This window comes from Leptonotus elevatus, chromosome 8 (genome assembly GCF_054856555.1).
Source record: "Leptonotus elevatus isolate MCC_2025b chromosome 8, RoL_Lele_1.0, whole genome shotgun sequence".
NCBI lineage: Eukaryota > Metazoa > Chordata > Actinopteri > Syngnathiformes > Syngnathidae > Leptonotus > Leptonotus elevatus.
Genome location: NC_141246.1, coordinates 22725193 through 22747254, shown reverse-complemented (window position 1 = coordinate 22747254; position 22062 = coordinate 22725193). Strand labels below are relative to the sequence as shown.

At 39.8% G+C, this 22062-nt stretch overlaps 1 protein-coding gene across 4 annotated transcripts; it reads left to right on the top strand.

Annotated features, from left to right (window-relative positions):
• The first annotated feature begins 5514 nt into the window (after positions 1–5514).
• scrn2 (secernin 2) lies at positions 5515–20473 on the top strand. Of its 4 annotated transcripts, none has more exons than XM_086082853.1 (10): positions 5515–5680; positions 6685–6847; positions 10268–10449; positions 10730–10929; positions 15166–15381; positions 17230–17395; positions 18795–18950; positions 19085–19265; positions 19691–19846; positions 20148–20473. In XM_086082853.1, exons 2-9 carry the CDS (start codon positions 6686–6688, stop codon positions 19841–19843), a joined length of 1416 nt encoding a protein of 471 aa, XP_085938979.1. In that variant the 5' UTR covers positions 5515–5680; position 6685; the 3' UTR covers positions 19844–19846; positions 20148–20473. The 4 variants fall into 4 exon arrangements, with proteins under 4 accessions (XP_085938979.1, XP_085938981.1, XP_085938983.1 ...); XM_086082855.1 differs by having other exon boundaries at positions 5520–5680; positions 18798–18950; XM_086082856.1 differs by lacking the exons at positions 5515–5680; positions 6685–6847 and adding exons at positions 6891–6908; positions 9712–9799.
• Positions 20474–22062: the final 1589 nt, after the last annotated feature.

Here is a 22062-nt window from a genome sequence, read left to right as displayed (position 1 = left end):
CCAGCATTTTTCTCATCTTACCAGTAATCCTCCAGGAAGACACACACGATAATGCTATGCTTTATTGGACATCCTTCAATACCATCCTGTCTGCCCCTTCAGATGAATATCCTTTGGGTTTCTCACCAGCTGTTTTGGTTTCTTAACACCCCTCAGCTTCCTCTTTAGGCCTTTTGCTACATGCTGCATACACTTGTGTGCTGAGACGACTTCATTTTCAGCGTGTGTGTGTGTGGGTGTGCTTTTGTCTTTGCTACATTGTGGGGCCCATACACGCAGGTTTTTCCAGGTTTAACTAACATTGTGGGGACCGACTTGAAATTGTGGGGACATTTTGGTGGTTCCCATTGATTAATATTAATATTCTTCATTCTTCATCTCAGGGGGCGGCCATTTAGTTTTTTGTTGTCGACTGAAAATGACTCATAGTCGCTCAGGACTCAGGTAGCAACCAATCACTAGCCTGGCAAGCCACACCCACTTTCTTGAACAAAAGAAAGTTAGTCTGGTCACTTGGCCGTTGAAAGTGCTTTCGGCCCGAGCAGTGCATAACGAGCCGTGCAATGAAATTTGTGACGTGTTGTTTGTGAGAAACGTCACTCTTCGGTGCCGGAAGTCTATCATCACACGAATCATCAAGTTTTTACCGTAACAACGAACGGCATAAATCATTCACTCCTGTCTCTCTTCGAGTAGCCATGTTGAATTTGCTCCGTATCCATCCATCGATACTGTTTACTCACGGACTTACATATGAATATTATATATTTTATATGTACGTCCGTGTGTTTACTACTTTTCCAAGCAAACGTCCTGTTTTTGTGACGTCACCTCTTCACTGATTGGATCACTGTCTGTTTGGTAAGGTTTGCCCCTCCTGAGAAATGCACTTGATGTCGACAGTCACCAGACTCATTCGTTGGTTACATCGATGAGTCTGATTCCCAGGCTAACCAATCACGACTCAGCTTCAGAAAACAGGTGAGCCGTGATGGGTCGTTACCTGAGCCCTGAGCAAATGTGAGGTCATTTTCAGTGGCAAAATGGCCGACCCCTAAGATGGAGGAAAAATAGTGGATTTTGCTGCTTAAAGCTTAAATACAGGAACTTTAATTTCGAATCAGTACTGCCACATGTGGCAATATAACTAACTGCACACTCTCTTCTTCACGTACACACATGATATTACATCTGCAGACCATGGGCGGGAAAGTCGAACCTGAATACATTCTGAAAATTATTGGCCAGAGGCTTGCAGGAGTACCCATCTGCTAATTTGAAGATGTTTGAGTCGTAAATGGTCAAATAAAAAGGCTATTGTACAGTTATTTTTGGGTTAATTTTTACAAAGAGAAGCTTTAACTCATATTCCACAAGCACAATATTAATCAAAATGCAGTGATCATACTAGTTGGGGCGCATAAAATACAGTTCAGGTATATTATTGTAAAGAAAATGTTTGGGTTGACTTCCCCTTTAGGTCATTTAAAGATGTCTGTTGCAATACTTTTGCTCACTCACTTGAAAGGTGAGTGGGTTCAAACAAAAGGTGCTATGTCCTGAGTGTTTCAACACATCTAGATGCAAATACCATGAAATAAAAGCTGGACTTCAGAACTTTTGTCTCATATTCATCTTGTCTTCATTATACATAAAAAACAATGGTAATGACCTTGCAATTTGTGGAGAGGACTGTACATTACGCACATTTGAATTGTGTTTCAAACCAAACAAGGAAAGTCACCACAAAGACTAAATTGTTCATTATTCCCAAAAAATAATTTTGTTTTTTTTGTACTACACTATGTAAGTTGTTATATATTTTCCAGAGTGATATTGATGTCATTAGCGTCCATGTGGATTCGTGTATTTGTATTGTTTTAAAGATGGACTTTAACGATGGCAGCCTGTTACATGAGCTTCACACAATTTTCTGTTAGGTTTGTGCTTTTCCACCCTTTGTGATTAGTGTTCATTGTGTGTAGTGTTTTTGTTTTTTTGTGCCATGGCGCTTTTTGTTTTACGTTTTAACGAGCAGCAAGAACAATTTGTCTTGTACATTGTCACTGTACAGTTTATTGTAGCTTGTATGTATCTATTAGTATTTGCATGTCTGCTACCAAGGATTACAGAAGATAATTTGTTCTCAATTGCATTACCTGGTAATAAAAAGTTGAATGAATGAATGAAGGAATATTTCTCCATAGGCTTTCTTTCTGTCTATTCCAGCTTTTGTTTATGCATTACTGTATGTGTGAGTGACTCACATGTGTGTTTGCCATAGGCTCAAGAGGGTGTCTATTTCCCATGTTGTTTTTACTGTTTGTGTGTAAGGATAGACAGGATGTGCAGTGCCTGTCAGCGCACACCAGGAGATGAAAGGCCAACAGGGGTGTGTAAGAGGATGAGTGCCATTCAGGTAACAAGTTGTCTCCTCAAAAACCTCTCAAGAATTCATTTCGGGTGCCTCCGGCATTCCAAATGTGCCATTAGCATGTCCGCTGCTGGCTTCATAAAAAATAACTCAAGAACAACATCAAAACAAAAAGAATATTTTGTGCATGATGACCTGTATGTACCTGTCATTGAGCTGAAATATCAGAAATATGACTGTACAACTGACAAGACTTACAGGTAAAGCATGAGTCACCTTTTCAAATGTCATTACTCATTTAAACGTCAATGTGCAGCAGTTATTGGCACAACAGCATTCTGGTTAAGACAAAGCAATGACATACAAAGAATGTTGCAATGTTGTTGAACAGGTAGTAGCTATCTATGATGGGAATTTCCTCGTACCACATTCTATTTTTAACACAGTCTAAATTATTTCTTGGAACTTTACATATATTGATGGAAATGTAGCCAGCTCGCTGTTATGCTCAAAAAGCTCAAAGCCTCATGTAATCTCACTGTGCTGACCGGGGGGCAGGAGGGCCCTTTGGAGGGGCAGTTACCCAAGGATGAAAAGGGGGCACATGTTTTTTTATTTTATTTATTATTATTATTGTGGAAACAAAATAAAAGTAACATGTGCACAAAATGCCAATTTGTGGCCGTTCAATACAAAGTTGTAGCTCTCTACTGGCCAGCTGGGTAAGCAAGTTGAGTGCTCCTTTATGGAAATGATTAGTTAGAGCAGTGGTGTCCAAACTCGGTCCTTGAGGGCCGGAGTCCTGCAGGTTTTGGATGTTTCAATTCTCAAATACACCTGAAGCTCATCAGAAAGCTCTGCATAAGCCTGATAACGATCCTGTTCATTGGGAACAGGTGCGTTGGAGCAGGGAAACATCCAAAACCTGCGGGACTCTAGGCAGGGACGCAGTAGTAAGACTGAATTTTCTTCCTGAAATTTGTGTTTTGTCCAATTATATATATATATATATATATATAAAAGCCCATGTGCTCTAGGACTCTGTAAATGTTAGTGGATCTATTCTCCAGAGATTTTTTTTTTTCTTTTCAGTGAATCATACATTTGAAAAATTATGTGAGAAGGTGCTCCACCTTATTTTCTCCATCCTTTTTGATCATATATTTTTTCACACAGACAAAAGTGCGACACTTAACATTTAAGCACATTTAAGTAGTACATTCATCCATCAAGCCATCCACAAAACACATGGTCCACTCAGACTCAATAATCCCCCCAACCCCTGGTTTTGAGGAACCAAACACAGGGAAGCAAGGTGGAGAGGCACTATTTAATTCAACAAGAATGAAGGCAAAGCAAGATATTGGGCATTCCCCAAAAAAAGAAAAGACAATAGTCCAAAACAAGATTCTAAATTACAATTGATGGTGAATGACAATGAACCAACAAGGGCTAAAAGAAAGCAGAGAACAAAATACACACCAACTGACGTGACGAGAGACACCTGAACAAGACACACGTGGCTGAGGGAGCTGATTGGATGACACAAGGGACCAGGATGAGAAGCACGGGTTGACCTGATAAAACTTGATGAAACATTGACAAAATGAGACACAAGGAAAACATGAAAACTAAATTCCAACCAAAACCAAACAAAACACAGATCATGACCATGTCAAACCGAAATATTTAGAGTGTAACCTACAGCAATAATAAAACAATTGACCTCACAAAGAAACTCCACCTATATGCATTGTTAGACTGTGTTCTGCACTGCATACTGCATGAAAATAAGGCCTTTAGTGTTTCTTCTTGATGGTAGAGGCTTATATTCATGCTGGCCCTTGCAAACCGGATGGAAGGTCTGCTGCCACCTCTGTCATCTGTCTTTATCAACACCAGATCGTACCATCCCCCGTTGAGGCCTTGGGACAATGCTGTCTACAGCCATGGAAAAAAATAAGAGACCACCCTTGTTTCTTCAGCTTACTATTTATTTTAATTGCCTATAGTAAAATTAAAGGTAAATTTGTTTGGACTAATATATTAAGGACAACAAAAACAACTCATAGGAGTTGGATTTAAGAGCTGATCGAGACTTTTTTTTTTTAAAGGTTTGTTGATTAAAAAAAAAAAATTCACAGGTTCTTACATTCAGTAATGAAATTACTTTTAGGCATGTTGTTCTCTTGTTTCAGCCTTGAGTGGCACCAGACATAAAATGAACAAGAATTTGAAGAAAACTCCTAATAGCTCTTGAGCACCACCTAATGGCTTTTTCCACTTCTACTTTTTTCTTTTTTACCTGTCTCATGATGGCTAAGTATGCTGCTGTATGTATGTATGTATGTATGTATGTATGTATAACATATTGTGTATATTCTGTAATATTATATATATAGTATAGTATAGTATAGTATAGTATATTCAGTAATTTAGGTAATGGTGAAGAGATGAATTTAAATGAGTTTTGCTTCTTCGTGCTCCGTTTTTTTTTAATTCTTGCTTTTCCTACTGCATTTTCGAAATAAAATGTCCAATAAAAAGTCATCAATAAAATAAATCTTAAATCTGCCTTTTTGTCATGAGTTCCATTATGCTTTATTATTATGTTTATCATCACAAACGTATTTTAAATTAAGTAATTATACCTTGAGGTTGTGTCTCACAACATACATGCAACCCTGTTAAAAAGTGGGCTATTTATTTTTTCAGTAAGCTACGTTCATGTACATGACTCAGCAGAAATTACATAATTATGCTGTGACCATGTAAAAGACGATTTCAGCCGTTATGGTAGGCAGTAGGCTACTCATCAGGGGGTAAAAAAAGCATATTATTATTATGGTTTTCTTTTGTTCTTTACCATTAGCATGGTAGGTAACATAGCTAGCATGTATAACACCTTTGAGTAAAAACTTGAACATTAACATCACGATGCAACATGCATGGGCACTAAGGTTAAATTATTATTTATTTATTTATTGCCATTGAAAAGGATTTAATCAGCAATATTTTTGGAAAACTTGTTTTTCAGGTGCTGAAATATCTCAACAGTGTTGCCGTATTATAGTAGCAGATAACCCGGCGTCGGGAACTTTGGCAAACAAAATTAAGTAATGGCGAAAGCCTGAGCAGCATTTTAGCAGCCTCGTTCAGAATAATGATGCACGGCCGTTGATCAAGTGAGTGGCCAGGAGAGACGAGTCCTTTAAATACACACTTTGGGATTTCTTGGTCACGTGACTCTTGAGTCTCCAACCTGTCATCTACCAGCTGGCCGTCAGCGCTCACAATATCCGAAAGGTAAATGCGGTTTTGGCAGGAAAAGTAACGTTCTTTTGATCGTTTACACAGTTCTAACACTGTCAGTGTCGTCTCCACCACCCAGAAAAGGCAAAGTGACGATTTAGACATAGACGACACGCGCTACATTTCGACTACAATCGAGCGTTTGTATTCAGGCCTTATCTTGATTAATAAACACTAGTCGACAGAAACCTCTAGCGTGTTACATTTGCAGTATTTATTTCAGAATTAAATGCTGTCCGTTGACGCTAATACGACACCAGAGCGACGTCTCGCTATGTAGCGGTCGGATTTGTGCAGATTACGGTCAATAAAGTGCTCTCTGCACAAGACTGTCTCCTAATCCCTAGTTGTCGCTGATGTGGAAGAGATGGTCGGTGTTTGGCGGTATTTAGCTCGTCTGAGACTCGACAAACAAACGAATGAGGACTACTTGAATCTTTTTATTCTGAACTGCACACATTGCACCCCCCCCCCCCCCCCACACACAAACACAAAAACAAAGTAAATAATTACGATTTTCAAGTATCTATATGTAAGATGCATTAATAATGTATTTTCTTTCCTACATTTTAAAACTTTAAAACATACCACTCCTTCCTGATGACGCAATTAAAAAAGACAACGATATAGCCAACTGTTATTGATATCTAGTCAGAAAAGACAAGGACAGCAGCGATTCTAGCGTCTGATTTTTGAAGACGACACTCCCAATCACGTCAAGCACACAGTATACTGTTCACAAGGCAGTATTTTACATTGAATCCTTAAAATCATATATCACATCTCAGTATCACCATACAGTTGGTATATGTCTAGGGGTGCTATTATGACATTTGAAGTATATGGTCATGCAGAGGGCTCAATCTGCATTCTGAACCATAGGTGTTGCGTCATAAAAATACAATTTCATAAGAAGAATAAAGATTTATGTAGGAATTACTATATATAGGATATTTTATTGTTATTATTATTATTTATTTATTTTCTTTTTGTTTTAGGATGGCAGAAGATCCCATGTCATGTGACTGTTTTGTTTCATTGCCCCCTGGCTCTCTTGACGACCATGTCATTTTTGGGAAGAACTCTGACCGCCCCCGGGATGAGGTGCAGGAGGTAGTCCACTACCTTCCATCGTCTCACCCTCCCGGCACCATGCTGGAGGTAGTACCACTTTTAGTCATCTAGTTTTAGTGATGCACATCGACATTTTGGGGGCCTGCAGGTAAGAGCAGTACTGTACCTGGTATATTAATATATGTTATGTGCATAATAAACTAGGGTTACTCCCAGAAAAAAAACCCATATGTACTTCAGTAAAAGTGCAGAGAGGATCTCTACTATACGCAGGGATAGAACGAATAGAAAACATCTATGTACAATTGATAGCCATTTTAAATGCATGGGGGGAAGTATATATTTTTTAAACCTAAACCTGAAGCGGCTAGGGAAGATGGAATTTTGGGATATAGGCATTTAAGGTGGCACCCTTTTAGCCACACACAAACATTTAGAAAATAAAGAAAACTGTTTTACGCTATAGCTCCACAACTGAGTAGTTTGTCTTTACACATCTTTCCAGCAATTTTCTTGTATAGTGTAAAGCATTTAGAAACAAATCTTTGAATTTACTGTTCAAAAGCACATTTTAACACCTCTTTCAAATAGCAATTCAGACACAGCACCGTTAACAGTGCATGTAATTAATGGGCTTATATGCATTTTGTGCACAACTTAATTATATATAAGATAATTTTATTGTTTGCCTGACAAATGGAGAAACTGTACACAGTGTCCTTGTTTTCTGGCAGTCTTGTCTTATATTATTATTATGATAAATTTAAGATAACTTGTTTGTTCTATTTAGGCAGTATTATTTAATAGTGCAATCACAATAATGCAATGCTACTCTAATCAGTATTTTTTAAATTTTAAAATGTGGTTGAAATGGCACTAAATGTGTAACATTAGAGAAAAAATATGTTTCCACATGAAAACATATGTTGAATGTGGGATTGCAGGTTGAACTAAGACTTTCAAACATTAACAGATGGACATTCTGTGAATGTTTGAGTGGAGCTAACTGCCAAACATTCTAGGGTCATAGCTTTTGTCAATTCAGTCTGCTTTTAAATTATAACAGCAGAATGGACAAATTGTTGAATCAGATTTGCTGCCAATCTCCAGTTTATAATGCACATTCAAGCCACAATATTATTATTCAAATAATATTAAAAAATCTAAATTAATTAGTCACATCTAATATATTAATAATTCTACATTTACAAAGATATTTTTTCTTATTTTGTGATGACTGTGTGGTACGGTTTAACAATGCATAAACTGCATACTTATTTTGATTATGGTAGTGTTTTTTTTGTTTTTGTGAAACTGCACTGCATCCAAAAGTACTTCTATTATTTTGGATGTCATTATTTCTATCTGCATATTTAAAAGGGTAGAATGTTTTGTACAATTCTTGTGATGTTCTTATATTTTGTAGTGCCTAAAGTGTCTCAAAAGAGATGTCAGTCTGTTCTTATATTTCTTATACCTATCTTCTTTTTCCTTTCTTTGATATTTCATAAATTCCTTAAAATAATTTTTATTTTCACAAACTTTTCCAAATCATTTGTCCTCGAGGACACCTATCCGGCATGTTTTGGATGTTTTCCTCCGCCAACACACCTGATTCAAACGACCAGGATCGTTATAGGAGCTGTGTCCGAATGTGCATCCAACTCCTTATATAGTGTCCTACTGAGGGGTCACGCCATTTTGTAGTGGCGTCCGAATGTCCAGGGAGCGAAAATGTAGGGCAATCAAAATTACCCACAATGCACTCTGAAAAGTAGTGAACATCGATGTTCACTCAACCAGGTTGATATAGACCACAATGCATTGCAAGTATGAAAAAAAAAAACATGGCACGATCGACAGCGCAAGTGCGAGAATCAAAGCGATGCATTAACATTTACTATGGAAATAATTAATGCGTTTTAGTTGAAAATATTTACAACAAAGGAACTAAAGTACAGTTTTAAAACATTTTCATTTATAATAAATAGTCGGAAATGTATGCGCCGGTGCGTCAGGTACGGTGGTCACGTGACATACGATGAGGAGAAAGTAGTGAGCTGGCTGTGCGAATCACCAAACAGAATGAGTGCACTACGTTAAGCCGCTATATAGTGTATATGTATATCTATATATATGTATATCTATGTAGTGAATGAGTCATTCTGGGGCAAGGGTGGACATTCGGACACAGCCCAGGTTTCTGCATAGCTGGCTGATGAGCTGATAACATGAATCTGGTGTGGAAACATCCAAAACATGCTGGATTGGTGTCTTCGAGGGCCGGATTTGGTGACTCCTGCTCTAATGGTTGTAACTTTAGCCTATTCTGGTGTTCCATTCAGTCTTCTTGTCCCTCCAGGTGTTTTGAATGCACTTTTTCCTCTTCAAGATTCTTGCTTATTGTGCAATTTCAGCATTTCTCTTTGTGAGATGTTCATTGACATATACTCCTGTGCCCTTCAGTTTTTTGAACATTTTAACACCTCAATCTTATGCTTTCTACTTTGTACTCATAAAGCGAATGTTGATGTTTGATTTTTTGTTTTGCTTTAGCGGGAACGTGTGACAGGCACTCACATTTTTACGTCCTAAAGGAATGTCCTTCTTGAAAAACGTAATGACTTGTTGCTCAAGTGAATGCAGTTCACTTCAAGGCGCATCCTCTCCAACAATTGTTGCCTGCTGTGAGCCGAGCATAACTTGGGGGGTGTTGTCTCAAGGCCGGATATCACAAAGTCATCCATTCTTGTATATTGTCATCCACTCGTCTTTCCAGCTCTTCGATTTTCTTGTCCTTCTTTGATCACCGCTTTCAATTGTCGCATTTTATCGATTAGCAACAGGAGGCCCACCTGCTGTTTCACAACCTTGCTATTATTCCTATGACATGAATCTCAGAGACTTCTTCCATGTCCTCTGCCAACTTCTTTGTTGCCATGTCGGCGAAGGCGAGTGAGCCTGACGAACAGGAGCTAGCGACGGCGAGTGAGCCAGCAGCAGCCCAGCAAGCAGGCGCTAGCGATGGAGCTAGCAACGGTGAGCAAGCTATCTACATGTGCTTTGTGGACTTGGAGAAGGTGTTCGACTGTGTCCCCTTAGGGGTTGTTGTGAGGGGTACTCCAGAAATATGGTGTCCCGGAGCCCCTGTTATGTACTCCATTGCCATAAGTCAGATTTGTTTCTAGTGAGAGTTGGACCAAGGCTGCTCTTTCCCACCAATTCTGTTCATAACCTTTATGGACTGAATTTCTAGTCACAGCCAAGGAGTTGAGGGGATCAAGTTTGGTGACCTCAGTATTACATCTCTGCTTTTTGCACATGGTGGTCTTCTATTGGTTTCAGCAAGTTGCGATATTCAACTCTTGCTTGAGGGGTTCACAGCCGAGCAGAGGTGTAACACTACTTTCCTGTGGGGGGGATAAAGAAAGTACAAATGTCTTCAGTCTCCTGTATCTCTTTCTCAGTTGCTCTATTTTTTTCTGTTTTGTTTTCTTTCTTCTGTAGTGTACATACATACAGATCCCTCAGGTCGAGCACACCCATGCTGTCATCCTGAGTAAACCAGCTTGGATGTGGGGAGCTGAAATTGGAGCCAACGATCAGGGAGTTTGTATAGGGAATGAGGCAGTTTGGACTCGAGAGGCTATCACTCCTGGAGATGCTTTGCTGGGCATGGATCTTGTGAGGTAAGCTCTTACTGAACACGCTGATAACAGCATCTGGAGCAACTCAAGGTTTCCGTATTTTTGTCAATGATACTTTGAAAATAAACTTGAGTATTGAACCTTCTTCTAGAACATCTGAAAGTTTAGGCCAACATTGACTAGCATTAAGAACTGTTCAAAGGTCCCTGCTGTTCTTCTGCTGAAAACTATTATTTGTTTGTCAATCTGACCTTGTTGCACCGTATTAGTTTTAAGTTGAAGACGAACATGCTAAAGATAACCATTATTTCTGCCCTGTCAGGCTGGGCCTGGAGCGTGGCGACAGTGCATGGGCGGCTGTCACTGTCATCACTGGCCTGTTGGAGCAGCATGGACAAGGGGGTCAGTGCAGGGAGGATCCAGAACCTTTCAGCTACCATAACACCTTCCTCTTAGTTGACCGAAATGAAGCATGGGTGCTGGAAACCGCTGGAAGACTGTGGGTGGCTCAGAAGATCTCAGGTAATTACTATTGGCGTGTAGATTGTAAGAGTAAATTCTGCTAGCCATTGTGGTGCTTATCAAGTAAGCACACATTTTCTTTGTAAAAGTATTTTTGGCATTAAAGCAGTACTTAGGAACATTCAGTTTGCGTTGATTATGGCCATATGGAAAAAAGTGGTAGTGTTTTGCCTTGAATGAAGACCACATTTCCCATGAGGACCAGTGGCTGTGTGAAAGATGAATAGCGATGAGGTAATTAATCTATTTTCTATTTTTTCTTTATACATTATTGTAACGTTTCTCAAGTATGTTAACAGCAGACGTTGTTTAGTGATCTTACCTTCTCATTGTAAACCAAAACGGCTACAGTGTTGGGCCTAGCTGACACCAGAAAAAAAATGGAAAGAACAGCGAGATGAAGGTATAGCGGCACAAGCAACAACTCTTCTCCGTTTACCTCTGTCACTCAACTCCATCACACTACGCTCTCCCTCCCTCCCTTCCCGTGATGCATTCACAAGCACTCGGACTGTAACGCCGGACAAGCGTTTCTGGGAAAGAGGCACTATGATGTGGCAACCTTGGCAGAGGTGCCAGTCTCCCTAGCTGGAGCTCCACTCTTTCGGCTATGACAGGCAAAGCCTGGCAAACGTGATCGGATAAGAGGCGCTTTGATGCGGCTACCTCGGCGATAGACATCCAGCAGCTGTTTGCCTGTGATTGTAATTTCTCAGAGGACTGCCTAGCCTGGTTAACCTTGCCTTTACCAAAGTGGATTGACCAGGAGATTAAACTTAAAAACAATTCCCGCAATGAAACCTGATGGAGGCCAGAGCTGTAAGTAAATCAAATCACTAACTAAATGGTGATAATATATTAACATAAGCACTAACATTAGCTTCATTGTCTTGCACAATATATCAGATGTATTTTGCTGTATAAAACATCAAATTACTTGTTACATTACCGTGTGCATGGGTGAGTAGTACATCAATACTGTATAAAGATTGCCACTTGACTCTGGTTCGAGGTCGTGTTATTGTAGCAACCCTTGTGTGTGGTTCGCGGGTTCTGTGGTTTCCCAGGGTCTAGACCAGTGGTGGGCAAACTCGGTCCTCGACGGCCGGAGTCCTGCAGGTTTTTGGATGTTTCCTTGCTCCAACGCAGCTGATTCCAATCAACAGGATCGTTATCAGGCTATTGCAGAGCTTGCTGATGAGCTGATCATATATCAGCAGTGCTGGAGAAGGGAACCATCCAAAACCTGCCCACGCCTGGTCTAGAAGGTCCTTGAAGGCAACATGAGACTTTTTGTAAGATACGCACCGTTACTGTGTTGTTGTGTTTTTGCCGTGGTTACAGTTGACAGTAACTGTTCCAAATTGACTTTCAATAGTTATTGCTAACTCGCCGCATGGCCTGATCCTTTCTGAAACGCTACAACAGGAGTTCTCATTTAGAAATGTAAAAGTACCAGAAAATACATTTTGAGGAAGTCATAGGTCCAAAGCACATACGTGGTGATGACAGTTTTTGTTTTTAATGTAGTTTTGGGGCTGGATCTACTGTACAGTATTAATCAGGAGTTACTGGAAGGCACAACAACATTATTTTCAGTATCACATTGATTCTTTCTTGCTTAGTATTATATACCCAATAAAATAAAAATAACCAACTTTCACTAAAGGCGAATCAAGTCTCTTAGGACAGTGGTCCCCAACATTTTTTCCACCATGGACCGGTTCACACAAGTCCACAACTTTTGCGGACCGGCAACCCAGTCTGGGTGGGGGGTTGTTTGTCGCAAATCCACAATGTATTTTTATGTGGGCCATCATGCGTGGGAATCACCTATAGCTGTAAGTCCATGCACCTTTCTTTCTCTTCTTTGTTATAGACTTCTGTGTTGTCTCGTCAATGGGCCTTTTCTCCGTTGCAAAGAAACTTTCCAAATATGTTTTTTTACTCATTTTGCCAACTTGTCGATTAGCATCAGCACTACGCGACTGAGATAATTATCATCTTGACATGCGTCAAGAGTCCGTTGTAAATAGAGAGAATCCGGTCACTTTTCAAAAGAATTTTTTTTAAGCCTCGGTTTATCAATTACCGGAAGTACAGTAATTATTATTTTTTTTATTCTTTCGACTGTACGGCCCGCCTTGGACCGGTCCAAAGTGTCCCACGGCTCAGGACCGGCCCGCGAACCGGTGGTTGGGGACCACTGTCTCAGTGTCCATCTTTCTCTGACTTGCCATTTTGATGTCGGGTGCCGGTGTTGTGAGTATCTCTCCTGCTGCCAAAACGTTACAGTCGCCTGCACCGTGAAAGAGACTTCCAGTTTGCATAGTAGTCAGTCAATCAGCACATCGTTGTCATAGGAATGGAAGCCCATAATGCAAGCGTGAGCGCGCACACAGTCTCACACACACTGTTACGGTCCACGATGTTCAGGGCTGTTTTTTGTGTGTGTCATGGGAGTCAGGATGTGGGAGCGCACCTCCCTTATTGGTGGCCTACGTCACGGGGTTGATAGACGCAGGAGAGCCCCTGATTTCTACATTAGCTTCAGGTGTGCCTTTGTTGTTAATAGAACCCTGCAACCTGGAGTCTGGTTGTTTGTGTGTGTTTACCCTCCCTTTGTTTTGTAGCCAGCCCCTATACTTCTTGTGTGTGTTTTTTGTTCCGCTGTCCTTTTGTTTAAGTGCAATTTTAGCCATAACTAAACCACTCTCTCTCTCTCTCTCTCTTTGTCTCTGTCTCTCTGTGTATGTGTCTGTCTAAAGGGCTCGACAAACGACAGCGAAATATGTAACGCATCTCCTCCCATTTCAAACTCCACACACGGGACACAATAGGCAGCCGCGACGGTGGCAGCAACAGACGTCGCTCTCTTATTTACAACAGATTTGATTGCCTACTACATTGGAGGGAATCTAAACGTTCTCATTGTAAACACAGAAGATTCACTACAGTACGCAAATTCCAGTATGAAGATCCATCCATCCATCCATATCCTGAACTGCTTATTCCTCACAAGGGTCGCTGCAGAATATAATGTTATTATTATCATTATTATTAACCGGTACAAAAACGGGATGCACTGACTCACCTGTCAACAAACAACAAATTGTATTCAGTGGCTTTTGGTCGGTCTCTCAGTTGTCCCCATTGTCTTCATTTTTGTGTGTGTGAGGGGGTGTTGTTATTGACTGATGTCACACAGATTCCTGATCGGTGGTACAAGAATTGCCCACGTCACATGCGCAGCCAACTATACCATCCGCAAGGGGAGATCTTGCAGTTTACAGTATAAACACACTTTTCGCACACCAATCTCATGCACAGACCCCAGCATGTCAATTTCTGCTGCTGAAATATCAAGCACAGTGTGCCTTAACTACCCTGATTTTAAAGAGAATGAGGGGAGCCGCATTGATTGGTCGGGAGTCGGCTGTGTTCCATCACACAACGGTGAAAACTACCCTATTCTATGCGCACTAACCCAGCAAAATAGGAAAAGAAAGAAAACTCCATCCAAGTGCACAGTTAGACTGCACTTTGCCCTGGTCTTGTGCTGGGCACAAAAATAGGGCCCTGAGAGGCCACATCACAATGACGCCGATTCCAAATTCCCTAGTTTTTGTAGGCCTTTGCTTTTCATTCAGGTTATTGCATGCAAAGGACATAGGTGTCAAACGTAAACAATGTTGCAAACTAATTTTGACTATGCTATGCATAAAACAGTGGGAAATGTGGTTTTGATGGCATGGAACATTTAATAGAGAATCTGTTTTACCCCTAAACAATCAGAAAACTCATTCTGAAAAAAATCTGCAAATTCATGAATGCCGAACTGCAAATTTGTAGTGGTTCATTGTAGGTTAAATTTACAGTTTAGGTCTTGCACTAAGAAAGACAAATTCGGGGCACTCTTATGTTTAAAAAATAAAAACCTACACTGGTGACTAAACTACTTTGAAATTGACAAACCTGACTACCAGACACACACAAAAAAGTCACGTTTGCTATTTGTTTAAAGATGCAAAGATTAATCATATAAGGAAAGGAAAGCAAAAAAGTAAAAGGAAGGAATATAAAGTTAGAAGTACAGTATCATCTTTTTTGTCCTGGCCAGTTCTGCTTGTTTGTAATAATTATGTTGTGCCACAATGCAAAAGCAAATCCTGATTGTCTTTCTTTAATGAACGGATATCAAAAATGTTGTACATGTGTGTCAATTTCTCTTCTCAGAGGGAGTGACAAACATCTCCAACCAATTGACCATCGGCTCAGAGATTTCCGCAGAGCATCCGGAGCTGCGGAGCGTGGCCCAGGCACAGGGCTGGTGGGACGGTGTAGGAGAGTTTAACTTCTCACAAGTGTTCAGCCCTGAGAAGCAACCTTTCAGGATGGAGCTTGCCAAAAAGCGCTACAAAGGGGGTGCAGAGCTACTGCAGCAACACGATGGTGAGGGTCGAAGGCTTTTAAAGTCCCCAACTAAATCAGTAAAGGCTTTGTTTAGGGCTGGTTGCATTAACAAAAAAACAACAAAAAAGCGATTTTACCGGATTCTCATTTCTACAGTTAAATATTTACTAATTGCATTACTGTATATTTAATGATTTTAAAGTATTACATTTTGTACATTTGGTTAAAACTAGTGCTGTCAAAGTTAAAACGTTAACTCGTTAATTAATAGGGATGTAAAGATATCCAAACATCACGATACGATATTGTTACAATATGAAGCTCATGATACGATAATTATCACGATATTGTGGAGAGGTTGGTGATATTAAAAAAAGGTCACAAAAAATGAGCTCATACAACATTGTGATTTTGTACATACAGCAATGCATATAAACAACTTACAATCTCTAATAACACTTAATATTGAGGCACCTACTTGCTAATGCACGCACACATTGAGTTCCTCCACATATTGACTCGATTCACAAGCATATTACCTTCCCCTTCATCTGACCATTAGCGTAGATTTTAAACATAGAAGGGCCAAAACATGCCTTATGAAAATTAAACTGCACTAAAAAACTAGCCACCAGAGGGTGCTAGAACTGCAGAAATTGAAATTTTAATATCGGGACATGACGACGACAATATTGTGGCAGTTTTAATATCACGATATCGCTGTTATTGTTACATCACTATTAATTAATCACAAAAAATTATCGCATTAATCATGTATTAACGCAGATTAATCACACTATTCATTTTGACTGTAGATGGTCCTTTAGCTTGACAGCGGATGGTTACTTTTAAGGTAGCGCCGGTTGCGTTTCAGCAATAAACACAACTACATGCATTAAAGGAAAGCATTTAATAAATGTTTGCATATGACATTCAAAATATTTGTTCATGTCAAACTACTGGGGTCTTTTATATTTATTTATTTGAAATGATGCAAGTAATTACCTGATTAGAAAAAGAGAAGGATAATAGTGTGCAGTGGATCAAAAATGGTTGAAGACGTCCTCATAACATTAAATGTCAAAATTAATAACATAACAGGTCCAGGCGGGCAAAAATGTTGATAAAACACCTTTTCAATTAAGTGATTAATAATGATTAATCAAAATTCTAAGATGTGATTAATCTGATTTTTTTTGTTTTTATTGAATCGTTTGACAGCTCTTTTGCTTAAAAAAAATAATATATTTTTCAAAAAAAATACAAATTAAAAATAAATCTACACGGTGCTGTAGTAGTTAGTGCAACTGCCTCACAGTTCTGAGGTTTAGGTTACGAAACTTGGTTCCAGCCTCCCAGTATTCAATTAGCATATTCTCCCTATATTTGCATGAGCTTTTCCCATAACTCCAACTTCCTCCCCCAGTCCAAAATGCATGTTAGGGTAATTGAAGACTCTGAATTGTACATAATGTATGAATATACAGTATGAGTCTGAATGTTTGTACTATACCTGTATGTTCCCAGCAACTGGTTGGTGACCAGTCCAGGGTGTATGTATTGTAGACTGTTGGCCAAAGTCAGCTGAGATAAACTCCATTTCACCCACCACCTTAATGAATGAATGAATGGATGAAACAATTGCTATCATTTTGATATTTTTGGATGTGAATTGCTTGTCAGTTTTTATAGTGACAATAACAAACAAGTCTCAAATGTAGACATACTGTATTTGAAAATGTAAATTCCCTTCTGGGATTGTAAACTTCAATGAGTTTGCTTATCTTCACCTGCTATTCTCATGGGGTAGATAGACTGTGGTATTTGGATAAGTGATTTGACTACCGGTACTTCTATTCTGTAACTTGTTTTTCTTGTATGGATTAGGCTCAGTGACAGCAGAGGTGATGATGTCTATTCTGAGGGACAAGCCCAGTGGCATCTGCATGGACTCTGGTGGTTTTTGCACCACAGGGAGTATGGTGTCTATACTGCCCAGAGACACCAGCCTGCCCTGCATTCACTTCTTCACTGCTACTCCAGACCCCTCCCGGTTTGTCAAATACGAAGCACAAAAATTACCCGATCGCGTATTCTAAACATACAGAGCCTCAAACTTATGAATTTTCTGACAAGATATTGCATGAATATCAGAAAAACCTTCCTGGGCTGTAAACTAGGTTTTTGCCAATTAATACTAAGGGCGGTATCTCACCGAGTGGTGAAAGCTCGCGAGGGTGTATGCACGTAGCCAATGTTGTTGTTTTTTGTCAAGGTTCGTTTAAGGTCTAAAATTTTTGCAAAGATGTTTGCCAACAGTTTCAATGGTCTCAAAATCTGTTCTTATCGAGCAAGAAATTTTGATCATGTTCAAAATTTGACGGCGACAAAAACTGTTTGCGAGCATAAAAACAGTTTGCAAGTGCACGTCTCTGCAACCTTGAACGAACCTTGATGAAAAAAATAACACTTGCTACATGCGCCGCTCAATGAGATCCAGGCTTTAGAGACTGGAGGCTCTTCATATTAAAGACTAGTCGAGTAAAATAGAAATGCAAGATGATAAAAATCTCTAAAATACTTACTACAATTAGGAACAAGAGTGCATATTATACTATACTGTATATTTGTGTATACAATTTTTTAATTCAGTAAAAAATATTAGTGGGAGGAAATCACTTTAGTTTGCTTGCTTATAATAGAGGTTTACTAGATTAAGATAATACTAAATCAGATGCAAAACAGCGTACATTTTAGAGATAGCCGTAGCTTTTGAATGATCCCTTTAGGTTCTTTTCCGTTACAGGTTGTACAACAGCCCATTGTAAAAGGTGCCAATCAATTGGGGCAAGATTTGAATGGAAACAAGCCTCCACTGCACAGTGCACTCTCGCAGCGTGTGGGGTTCTGCCATAACATTTCATGGCTGGCAAGTCTCTGCCACTGGTTTTGATGATGTGGTGACGTTGCAAATTACAGTCCATTAAATGAACAGAAGCTTTTGCACAGATGAAAAATCAATTTCGAGGTTCGAGCAAGCGAGACATAAAAATACAGTCTATAGATTACACATACTGCGTATTGTGTTTTCCAGCAATATGTAACCATATTTAGAATTTCATATGTACAATGGATGAAAAAGTGAAGCTTGTGGTAAAAATGTTCACATGCGTGCCACTCGCCGGCTCCATTCATTTGAATGAGATTTGCTGTCGCCGGCGGTGGCTCGCCATCGTCACCTTCTGGCTGTGTGGCAGCTACCCCAAGCCAGGACGGAGGACCGCTGAGGCTCCGGCTGCATGTCATCCATTGATCTATATGAAATTGTTAATATCGTGTTAAGTATTGTTGTAAGACACAATGTATGTGCACTGTATATGCTGTATTTTTATGACTTGGCATTTGTCTGGCTCTTGTCGCGCTTGCTTAAACCAGGAAATGTGTGTGTGCAGCAGAGTTCCTCGCCGCATCGCTTATGAAATGCCTGCATCTGTCAGCCAATCAGATAACAGTGACATCACGGCCCTGCTTGGCCTGCATTGTGAGAAATGGTTCCATTGTAACCGCACAGCCCTGAAAAAGTGTAATGGAAAAGTGACCACTCAGGGGTAAGGCCGTTTTGACGTAGAACTGGTACCGTTGAAAAGCGGCTTTTGAGTGTACAATACTTAGTAGTGAGTTTTTTGTTTTTCTTTTTTCATTTTGTCCTTTCTCCCTTCGCCATCCTCCTTTGTGCTTACAGGTCCATATTCAAACCTTATATCTTCTCTGAGGATTACACCCCTGTGCCTTGGGTGGTCTCCCCTCACTTTGGCCCTGATGATCCTGTAAGGAAGCAGCCGCGCTTTCAGGACCAGGTGGACCGCAGACACGACCTTTACAAGGCTCACCAGGAGGCACTTAACACCATGAAGACTGACCCCGTAGGTCAATTGCTTGTATAGTAGTTAGGAAAGCACCTGAACACTGAATCAGCATACTTGTAACGCGAGAAAACAGATCAAATAGCTTTAAATTACACATAGAATGTATTGCTCAAATGTGCACCAAACATAAACAAATAGTGCACATAAAAAAAAAAAGTTCAGTTGTTCAGTGTTTTGTTGGATATTGAAATACGCTACAAACAACCACATGTATTTAAAGTGCAACATACATTATGTTATTATGTCATGATTCAAGGAACTCATTTTAATTATTTATAGAAACCGCATTGCCAAGTTGCACATTCCTGCCAACAAACACCAAAAATAAACAGCTGGCATGATTAATAATAATGTCATTCATCTAATTTTTCCTGTTTGTTGTTTAGCATTTTTTTCTTTTCTTTTTTAAATTTCTCCTGCAGGACAAAGGCTTAGCTACCTATGAGATTCTAAGAGACCTTGAGTCGCAGTGTCTGAGTGAGATTTCAGCCGTGTTGAGTGGAGAGATGCCAGGCGATGAACTGGGAAACTTGTTTTTTGATTGTGTGGACACAGAGATCAAGTTCTATCAATGACAGGTGGGAAAACTGGTTGATTTTATGCAAAATTCTCTATCAACCTTTAGAATATGGATCTGGTTCAACAACTTTCCTGATATTACATAAAAATTAGAATCTTATCCTAATTGATTAACTGTGGACATTTAGTTATGGACAACAATAATAAAGCACATTAAAATGACTGACACTGTTGAGTTATTTTCCCAATCAAGTTAGAACAGATTAGTCTGGTTAAAAGGTCACTGTTTGTGCTGTCAGTGGTTTATTATCAGTATGTACATAAAGCTGTCATATGATGATCAACTGTTTTGTCTTACAGCGGCCTCAGCTGCTCATTCCTAGCAAATGGAGAGTTGCAGGAAGGTGGGACTCTGGGACCGTTTCTCCTCCAACTTGCTTCTGCCTCATTAATTAAGACTAAATGTTCAAAATGCGTCTGATCATCAATTTACCCTGAGATCAAAGACCTCTGTAGTGTTAATAATGGTGTAGGATGGCACGTGCACTAATGTAGCAGTGGTTGTGCACTTCAGTGTGTATGGAGTATGTTGAGAACATGTGATTTGTTGTTGGAAAACAGAAGGTTGTCATGTGATTCATGGCTACTTCTTAGACAACATGAAATAAAGACAGTTTCGAATGAGACCTGTTTGTACTCTCGATAGCAACAGAGGCAGCCAAACGAGTTCAAGCAAATCAGCAAAATGACAGCAAGGTGTCAAAAGTATGAATAACTATATTTTTTGCAAAGTAAAAGAAAATACATGATCGTGAATAAGGGGAAATGTCCTACATTTTATTTCTGAAAAGATCAACTGCACATATTAGGCTTAATAATAGATTAGGGGGAAAATGGCTACAATATTGTGGTCAAGTGTTGCACAATTTCTTGTTATTAAAGGAACAAACTGGAAACAAATACACAAAGGACTGTGGAACAGTTTAACATTTATATTAAAAAAGAGAAGATAAAATAAGATAAACTTTATTTAAAGCAAAGTTTACAGCATTGTACATCACTGTCAAATTAGGTGACCAAGGGTCACTTAATTTGAAATTCACGGAGGCTAACGCTTTTTTATTTAGTTAATATTTCCATCACACCATAAATCAGATTCCATCCACCTTATTTAATTGTTCAGACAAACAAATGTGAAGCATATAACACACGATGTACTGCAATTACGCCACGTTGCATTCGCCATTGGGTAGCGCTGAGCTACAACTTTAGTGTTCAAATGGGGGTCACGTGTTTCCGGTGGTGACGGAGCGCCAACGGCCGTCTTAGTTAAAACAGCGAAATATACAAAAAAAACACTACTACTTAACGTTAATTTGAGTTAAGGTTATAGTTATATTTAGTGTTATAGTTACGTTTATGCTTAGTAAAAAAGTAAAACGGAATTGGAGGTCACGTGTTTTCGGTGGAGCTCCACTCGCCCATGGTCTGCAGCTAGACTCTTCTCGCTTGCACGGGCGTGGAAGGGCTATCAGCTATCCAGTCATATATTCAGATCAGTGGTCTGATCTCACTTTTAGTCTCGTTTCGCTTATTTCCGTGCATGGCTGACCCTGCCTGTGTCCAAATTTACAAGGCTGTGATAGCGGGGCATTTTGTGCCTCTTCGCATCCCAATTGGCCTACATTGTATGCCATTAGAAGAATCAGCAGCCCTATGACTGCTTTCAAACTCTTCTTCAACGAGGACATCACCAATCGGATCCTTGATATGACCAACCTCCATGGACAAAGATCAGTTCCTGGGTGGGCAACATTAACTGCCGAGGAGCTGCAGGCATACGTGGGGCTGCTGATCTTGGCAGGGATGTATAAAACAAAGCATGAATCAACAGTGAGCCTATGGGACAAAAAAACTGGACGGCCAGTGTTTTCAGATACCATGTCCCATGGACGATTTTGCCACATAAACAGGGCCCTCCGATTTGATGACAGGCTGTGCAGGCCACAGCATTGCCAATTGAACAAACTCAGGAAGTGTTCCATTTGGACTACTTGGAACTCCCTCATGCCTAAAATGTTTAACTTGGGGAGGGATGTATGTATTGATGAGCAGCTAGTCTCTTTCTGGGGCCGTTGCTCCTTCAAACAATACATGCCCTCTAAGCCGGCGAAATATGGGCTGAAGATCTGGACACTGTGATACTAAAACATCTTATGCCTGGAACATGCAGGTGTATACCAGGAAACCTGCTAGAGTGAGGTAAAAAAAAAAA